General features: G+C 37.4%; 1 protein-coding gene across 1 annotated transcript; it reads right to left on the reverse strand.

Moving 5' to 3' along the window:
- Positions 1-257: 257 nt before the first annotated feature.
- LOC308657905 (isocitrate dehydrogenase [NAD] subunit alpha, mitochondrial-like) lies at positions 258-2,868 on the reverse strand. Its single transcript, XM_081310155.1, has one exon. It carries the CDS (start codon positions 2,795-2,797, stop codon positions 1,697-1,699), a length of 1,101 nt encoding a protein of 366 aa, XP_081166281.1. The 5' UTR covers positions 2,798-2,868; the 3' UTR covers positions 258-1,696.
- Between the last annotated feature and the right edge of the window lie 6,063 nt (positions 2,869-8,931).

The raw sequence follows: 8,931 nt of genomic DNA on the forward strand, positions 1-8,931 counted from the left end.
GATTTGCCACTTACACATGTACATGAACATGCTACTTCACCCCTCTGTGCTTATTTCCTCTCCTGCAAAACACAGATACCAAAAACACCTATTTCAGAAGATTGTCAGGATTGATGTGTAAGCACTCAGGATAGCTCCTGGGATCTAAGGGGTCAATAATGTTATCACACGTTTAAAGCAACACCTAGTGAGCATTTCCTACGTGCCAGGCTTCCCCTAAGCACACCACATGCCTTAGCCAACTTTTTTTTTTCCAATTGGTTTTGGAATTCTTTATTACTGTGAACCCAAGAGCCACTGATTATTAGCACATTCCAATAAAACAGAGGAAGCGGCAGCTTAAAACAAAGTAAAATACACATAAGATTATAAGTCTGGTTACAAGCTTAAAAACTGACCCAGACAGGGATATTTGTTGTTAAGAAATACCCTTGTGACCTGGGTACATTATGCAAAGCCACGGGTTTGCAAATTTACACAAGAGCCAAGGGAGGACATGAGTTGCATTTGGTATGGGGCCAAAGGGTAACTATTCATGCTGTAGCAGAAGAAAGGGGGCTGGGGAAAGAAGATGCCTGAAGGTCATAAGCGGATAAGCCCAGGACCCATTATGGCATGATTCTGTCAATCAGCTCGAGCTGTCAGCTCCTGTCTCTGCAATGGCATCTTTTACTGGTGCTGTTATGGCAGAGGGCAGTGATTTGGTGCTTAGAGGGAGGCGAAGGGGAAGCCACTGAAATGCAAAATCAAGAGCCAACATCCCAAGTTCCTTAACTGCAGCCAAAAAAGTGATCAGGCCACTAAGCAGTGTCACCTGGGCAGTACCAGTTGGAGTACAGTCTGTTTCCAGACAGTGACATGCAAGAGTAAGTGTGCACAATGGTTAGCTCCTTGGCCTGAACTCAGGGTGTCAGTACAGGGGCTCATAGGCTGTGACAATTCATGATACATATGATGTGTCCAGTGAAATAGAATTACTTTGCTTCACTAAGAGCTCTTGCAAAGAATATTAAATTTTAAGATTAACAAAATAATTGAATACACAATGCAGTTTTGGATTTGAACCCAATATATTATATATCTTATTAACAAAATTACATTGCTCATTATATATTTCTTGGATCTAAAATTTTTATTCATATTAATTCATGTAAAGGACAAATCTGTTATTTTCCATACCATCAAGGAATATATTATTTCACTATTTTTGATATGAACTTTCCCAAGAAGTTTCTCTTATGCCCATTTAGTTTTATGTCATCTTGTGCTATTATGCCAATATCCCAGTTTATTTTCATATACCAAAGAAAATAGAACTTTTGTTTAAAAAGTTAGATGTTTTCTCTTATTAATCTGTATCATAATATTTACAGTTGAAGAAAAATTATTTTAACTGAAGTGTAAAATGGTTAACAATGGCAAATGATACAGTCCACGTACAGTTTACAAAAAAGGTTTATCAGATAGACATTTAATAAATAAAAGAAATACTTGGAAAAAGTCCTTTGAAAACAGGCCTAGGGACATCACACCTGCATCCTTTGCACAGACTTTCCTAAGAAAAGGTCAGATCTAAAATGTACTCTGTCAAGGAACAAGCAAACCAAATGCACATATAATAGCAGGTATTCTAGAGAGAGGTTTATGTGGTGGTGTCCCTTGGGAGTGACTGCAGCTAGTGCCATCTGTAGAGGCATTAATTTAAATCTTTTACCTGGCGACAGATTTCTTCTGTGAAGTCTGAGCATTTTGCATTGCCTCCCAAATCTTTAGTTAAACTATTTCCATCCTTAATTGTAGCAAAACACGCAGCCTCAATTCTTGGAGCATGGTCAAAAAGTCCCATGTGGCGTAACATCATCACGGCACTGAGCAGCAGGGCTGTGGGATTGGCCATGTCCTTGCCTGCAATGTCTGGGGCAGTCCCATGAACCGACTCAAAGATGGTGACCCCGTTGGCTCCAATGTTGCCACTTGGGGTCACACCAAGACCTCCAATCAGTCCCGCACATAGGTCACTAAGGATATCTCCGTATAAATTTGGCATAACAAGAACATCAAATTTGGATGGGTCTTGTACCATATTCAAACATACTGTATCAAGGTACATCTCATTAAATTTAATGTCTTTACAGTTTTCTGCAACTTCCCTGCATTTCTGCAGACAAAGCCCATCTGACATTCGCATGATGTTGGCTTTGTGCACAGCTGTGACATTGCTCCGGTGATTGTTCTGGGCATACTCAAAGGCAAATTCAGCAATGTGCTTGCTTGCCTCCTCAGTGATGAGCTTGATGCTTTGCACAACTCCGTCAACAATCACATGCTCAATTCCACTGTACTCTCCTTCTGTGTTCTCTCGAATGGTGACAATATTTACATCAGTGTAAGGAGATTTATACCCTTCAGTTGAGACACATGGTCGGACGTTGGCATAAAGGTCAAATGTTTTACGCAGCAATAAATTCATAGATGGGTGACCGGCTGCTATTGGGGTCTTCAAAGGGCCTTTCAATCCCATCTTGTTCTTGTCCATTGACTCTTTGGCTTCTGGAGGTATCATCCACTTTCCTCCAGGTCCTTGAATGGCAGTGACATTCCGCTCCTTCCACTGAATAGGTGCTTTGGCAGCATCAAAAATCTTCATAACTGCAGCTGAAACTTCTGGGCCAATTCCATCTCCTGGAATTAAAGTTACTGTCTGAACACCACCAGCAAAACCTCTGGTCACCTGTTTTGGATTGTGGAATGCACCCAGCAGCCGAGAGACCTTGGAGATCCACGCGGACCCGGCCATCGCTTCAGCTCCTCTCACTGCAGTGACAGCGGTGGTAGTAGGGCGCGTGCGCGCCACCGGCCTCCGGAGCCCGCCCCGTTAGCCAACTTTTTAGCACGGACCTATGAGGTAGAGACTAAATCATTTGTTCAAGGTCATACATCTAGCACGTGATAGAGGTGAGGTTCAATTTGACATTCTTTTCCTAGGATCCTGTGCTCTTATTCAACTCAAATGTGGCCTCTCTTAAGTAGTTCTGCTGTTTTGAAATAATTGCTGTGAGATTTCTCTTGGCCCTTAACATTTCCGGGAAAATCAGAGGTTTGTGGGTGACATGTGAATCACAGAAGAGAAATCTTGAATCTTTATAGCCTGTGTTAAGTTGACCTCCTTTTGGTAACAGAGTAGTTTATTAGTCTCAATACCTTTTTGTGAAACCTGAATTACTAGGACAGATTTTGGGGATATCCCCTCCTTTTTAAGAGATTTTTAAGTAGAAATAGCACCTCCTTTTCTCTTTCTCATTTTGCTTGAGGCAGGTTATACTTGATATAAGTCCAGCAATTGTTTCTGGTTGTTGCAGATGTCAATGAGATTGACTTTTCAGAAGTCATAATGTTGTATAATTAAATACCTGAATTAAGAAAAGTCCTTGTAAGATTGAATAGTATCAGCTCTGGTTATGGGATGTCAAATTAGAAAGCAAGCTAATTGAGGGCAGGAGAACTTTTTCTGTTTTTTCCTTTTCTTCTCCCCACTGCCACTCACCTTTAACAGTCTCTTTTTAAATTTAGCAACCAGAGTGGGCCTTTGAAAATGTGAGTGTATCTTCTCACTTCCCATTAAAAACTGTCCAAAAGGTTCCCATTATTCTTAGGATTACATTAAGGTCCTTGCAGTAGTCTCCAAGCCTCTTCTCAATCTGGTGGCGGCTCTGACCTCTTTTCTACTTGTCTACTTCCTTCTCAGCAGCAGGTACACTGGCCTGTTTGCTGTTCCTTGGACACACAGACTCCTTGATTTTGCTGTTTCCTTGTCTGAAACTCAAGTCTGGCTCTCCTCTTTACCTCTAAGTCTTGTCTCAGATATCATCATTTTAGTGAGGCCTTCCCTGGCCAGTCCTTTCTTTCACTGTGCATCCTTATCCACTCCCCTGATTTATTCTTCTCCATAGGACTTATTATTACCTGACATTCTGTGTATTTTACTTATATCTTTGTTTTGGGGTTTGTTTTTTGTTTTTGTTTTGTTTTGGGTTTTTTTTTTGTTTGTTTTTTTCCTGTTGTTGTTGATGTTGTTTCTATCTACCAAAGTAAAGGCTCCATGAAGACAAGAATTTTCTCTCTTTCCATTACTGTGTTTCTAACGCTATAAAATGTTTGGCATATAGTAAACACTCAATAAATGTACATGGAGTAATTGAATGAATATCCTGCAGTGTAACGTTCCTGTTAACAGTATAGCACTACTTGGGATAAAAAGTGGTGTCCTTATTAACACTATTATGAATATATTTCTATTATTTTTATTCTAAATGTTTGATTTTGTAATTATAACTTAATATTGCATACTTCAATGTGACTAGCTTTTTATATAGCTTTAGATGGTAAAGTCTCTTCTACTCTTTCTTTAAATATGACTTAGAAAAGTGAAATTTCCATGCAAATAACATAGTGATCGTCTTTCCAGGGTTTCTTTTGGTTGTATACATTTTGGGGGTACTGTTATTGGCAAAACAAATATTAGGACTCCCATTCTCTACTTCAAACTCCAAGAAATTTCTAAGTGAATGTTAAAAATTAAAACTAATCTAAGCAGTGTAGAGTAAGATGGCAATGAAGTAGTGTGGTGTAGTTGCACTTGTCACGTTTCAAACACTCAGTTGCCACATGTGGCTGGAGTCTACCATTTTGGGCAGTGTAGATACAGAATATTTTCTTCATTGCAGGAAGTTCTGTTGAATAGCACGGCTCAGCAGGGGAAACTATGAAGATTAATCTAGATAATAAGGTATAATTGTTTTGTTTTGTCTCCCCAGTGGGGAAATGAAAGGAATTGTGTCTTATAAATCTTTACACCTTTATTCATTCAACAAATGTTTATTGTGCATCTAATAATATATATGAGGTACTGGGAATTCAGAGGTGGACAAGATATTCTCAGGCATTTCTGTATAGAACATATATCGTAAAGAAAGAGATAGTATTAAATATATGATCATACAAATAACTACAATCTCTAGAGCTGGGTATATAGTAACTGTATAAATTAATGTTGATTAATTGACTAATTAATGAACACAGTCCAACCCACTTCTTAGATACTGACAAATCATAGGCACAGAAAGCTAGAGAGTAATTTATAGTTGAGGTCTACAGACACCATCAAAATTTTAAGGCAGTCAATAAATGTAGTAATGTTCAGGCTGTTTTCTGTATTTTTCTTATTTCTGACATAGAGCAAAGATTATGTCAGTTGCCCTGTGGTTTAAAGCCACAGTTATTCTGGGAGTACACAGTGCCATCAGTGAGCAGTAACTGATCCAAAAGAATTCCAGCCAAGGTCTTGCCAATGATGGAAAGAAATGATGTGTCCTGTAGTTGCCAAAAACTATGTTTTTCTTCTTGATGGCAGCCTCTGTCTTGAAGCTATGTGGTGACAAGTACATGTATGAATGTTCCCTAGGAGGCAGGATCATGCTACCAGATTAATTCAAACAGTTCTTCCATCTGTATAATTTTAAGTTTTACAGATGCCTAATAAATATTCCTGGTGCTGTTGCTGCTGATGTTGTCAATGACATTCCATGGAAAATTGTTGAAGATAAACCACAAAGATTGGCCCTTCACCATTGTTCATTTTAATATTTCTCTCTTCACATCATCAAGAGCTGGTAAGTCCTAGCAATCCTCTTTACGATGAAAGGTTCTAAGAAGCATAATTTCCATGTCTGAGAATTTTTATTTTTTCACATATGCAACTTCATGCACACTTTTATCAAATGTTTTATCAGTGGTATACTTTTTTTGTTGGACACTGATAATCAGAGCGGTTATTGTATCAGTTAATAGCTAAGTAACTGAAATTCAAAATAAAAGCACTTAAAAAGTTGGGATTTAGTTTTCCTTTGCAGAGAGGAGTCTGGAAATAATCAGTACAGGACCACTGTGGTGGCTTCAGAGTGTTACTAGGCATTATGCTCCCTCTTTCCTTTTTTCTGGCCATACCTGTATACCTGCGTACTTTTGTCAAGGTCACGTGGTCTTTGCTGCAACTCCAGCCCAGGTTCCTGGTTGGATGAAATGAAAGGTGGGGGTGCAGGGAGAAAAAAGGCATGCGTCAGTTCATTTAGCAGCTTCTAAAATTCTTTTCTGAAAGCCCCACAAGGTGACTTCTGCCTACTTTCATACAATTATACATTATGGTACTCCAAATAATTGGAGTTCTGTTAGGAAGAAAAACTAGGGGTATAGAAATTCTGTTGGGAGCTCACAGTCTTCCCCTCTGCCTAGCAGCTATTACCACTGGTGAGCAGTGAGCAGATGGAAAAAATACCTGCAGTTTTAAGAGGAAGCTTAATAGGAAATTACTGAAGAGTCAGCTCTCATGGATGTGAGTTAAATGTAGTTCTATGAAAAGCTAGAGAAATATACTTTCTATGGGTTAAATTGATGAAGAATTTTTGGTAAATCTTATTCAATCATAGCTAGTCAAATATTTCCTGTGACCTGGGGTATCATTCAGTCATAAAAGGATAATCAGGCACAAAGTAGGCACCTAACAAATCTCACTGGAATGAATCAGATGGGCTTACTTTTTTAGTAAAAGTCCACTATGTGGTTTGCTTACTAATGTGAGGGTATTTTGGATGATTAATGCTGTTAATCATCAATGTCTTCATGCAAATCAGAACTATTTCTTTATAGTTCAGTTGCCTCATTCTAAAACATGACAGCAACATTTGCTAAGTACCTATTTTAATACAGAAATTCATATCAGACCAATAAAATATATGTAAATAGCAAACAATTTAGTGAGAATTTTGACATGTTTTTGTAGAATGACACACAAATATAGAAAAAAATGTATATTTTTATGAATTAAAAAAAATAACCTCTACCCAGGAGAAGAAACAGAACTTTTTCATATGCACCATGCTAAGGTTTGGATATGAACTGTTCCTCAAAATCTCCTGTGTTAATTCAGGAATTCTCAGAGGTGAAATAAGAAGATTATGAGAACTGTTACCTTATCAATCCACCTAGGCAGGTGGGGCATGGCCCAAAGAGGAGGGTCACTGGTGCGGGGGATGCCTTGGAAGAGTTCACCTGCCCTGCTGACCCTTCCCTGGCTCTCTGTTTTTTCTTCTCTCCCTTCCTCTCCTCTCCTCTCTCTCTTTTCTGGCTGCCATGAATCAAGCAGCTTCTCTCTGTCATTCCCTCTTCACCATGATGTGCTGCCTCACCTTGGCCCAGAACAATGGACCTTGCCATCCATGGACTAAACCTTTGAACTAGGAGCCAAAATAAACTTTCCCTTCTCTAAGTTGTTCCCATTGGGTATTTTGATTATAGAGATACAAAACTGACTAAAATACCCCCCAAACCCCTGTTGCTCAGTCTCCATCTAAAACCGCATTTATACTTTCAAAAGAAACCACCATTATTAGTTTCTTAGTAATTAGTTCTTTGAATTCCTATGTACTTTCATTACTCAACAGTGCCTGCCTAGATGCCATAATTTAGTCTCTTTTTTCTCCTCGTGTTTTATTGGTGTATGTATTAATGGGGTCTGTCATTATAAAGTCATACATGCACATAGTATATCAATGTAATTTGGACAATATCACTCCCCAGCATTTCCCCTTGTCTCTTTTAATGTAATGCTCCTCTTTCATCCTTTTGTTTCTTATAATTTATTTTTTTTTTAAAAAGGCATGTAGCATGTAGAATTTCTCATAGTAAGGATTTTACTAATTATGTGCTCATGGTGAAGTTCAACCTATTTATTTTTTCTTCTTCTTTCATACGAACTAATAGTACTATCCAGAGAATTAATAATGGTACCTCATATTTTAACCCTTTGACAAGAGTTTAAATGAGAACTTTTTTCATCTGGAGACACATAATTATTTGTATTATCAGCTTTTGGTACTCAGCTATTTAGAAGTTAAGATTGTCATATTCTAACTTTCTCATTTATTATTTCAAATACTTTTCCAAGAAATACTTCCCCTTATCTGATAATTTGTTGCCCAGTGGTACAGTTTATACAGAAATGCAGGATAAATACTTGATTCTTTTCCTTTATTTATACTATTCAAAATAAGGAATGGGTTCTTCTCATTTTCCAAAGGCAATTAATTATTTTATCTGGATAGCAATATGAACTTATAGATTTAAGCGTATTTAATGTGTTTCAATCAGTTGAAATTATTATCCATCCCAGAGTTTAAATGGTCCCATCTTTGGCAATTGGGAGCTTCCTTATTGGGGCTCCTGAGTCTTTTAATAGCTTTCTTGCTATCTGGTATAACATGACATTTCAAGTACATCTTGTACATTCCTTGCTGTAGACCTGGAAACTGACATTTCCTCAAAAAGTTTTAAAAATAAGAACTGGACTATCATAAGCACAGTCTTGGTAGTAGAGATGCTCAGTGATCCTGGGGTAGTCATTTTTTCTAGGTCTTTTCAGTGGATACAACAATTAAACCAACACTGAATAAAATATCTAATGAATTCATACTGATGTTTCTAGTTCAAATTTTGCTCCAGGGATTTTTCATTTAATCTCTCTAGTATTATTGTATCTTTGTTTTCTTTATCTTCCCTAATAGAAATCTTAGTTTTTAAGTTTACAGTGTATTTTAGAATATCTCATAATTACTTATATTTTATTCTAAATTATATAAATTAAAATCTAAAAATATTAATCTACTATTACTTCTACCACCAAGATAGTAATTGAGAAGAATTGAAAAGGTTTTTTTGTTTGTTTATGTTTTTGTGTTTTTTTTGTTTATGTTTTTTTTGTTTGTACAAGAGTTGACTATTATCTGAGAGTGTCATTATTCCACACTGTCTTTTTCCCTTTCAGCACTCATTTAGTCTTAGTTATAAAAATATTTGTATTTAGTGCACATTAGTCACCTT

Source organism: Spermophilus citellus (assembly GCF_964194105.1).
Source record: "Spermophilus citellus genome assembly, chromosome: 10".
In the NCBI taxonomy this organism is placed as follows: domain Eukaryota; kingdom Metazoa; phylum Chordata; class Mammalia; order Rodentia; family Sciuridae; genus Spermophilus; species Spermophilus citellus.

What these genes read in the sequence shown, in the direction of transcription:
- LOC308657905 (XM_081310155.1), bottom strand. Translation starts at nt 2,797, where the DNA reads ATGGCCGGGTCCGCGTGGATCTCCAAGGTCTCTCGGCTGCTGGGTGCA.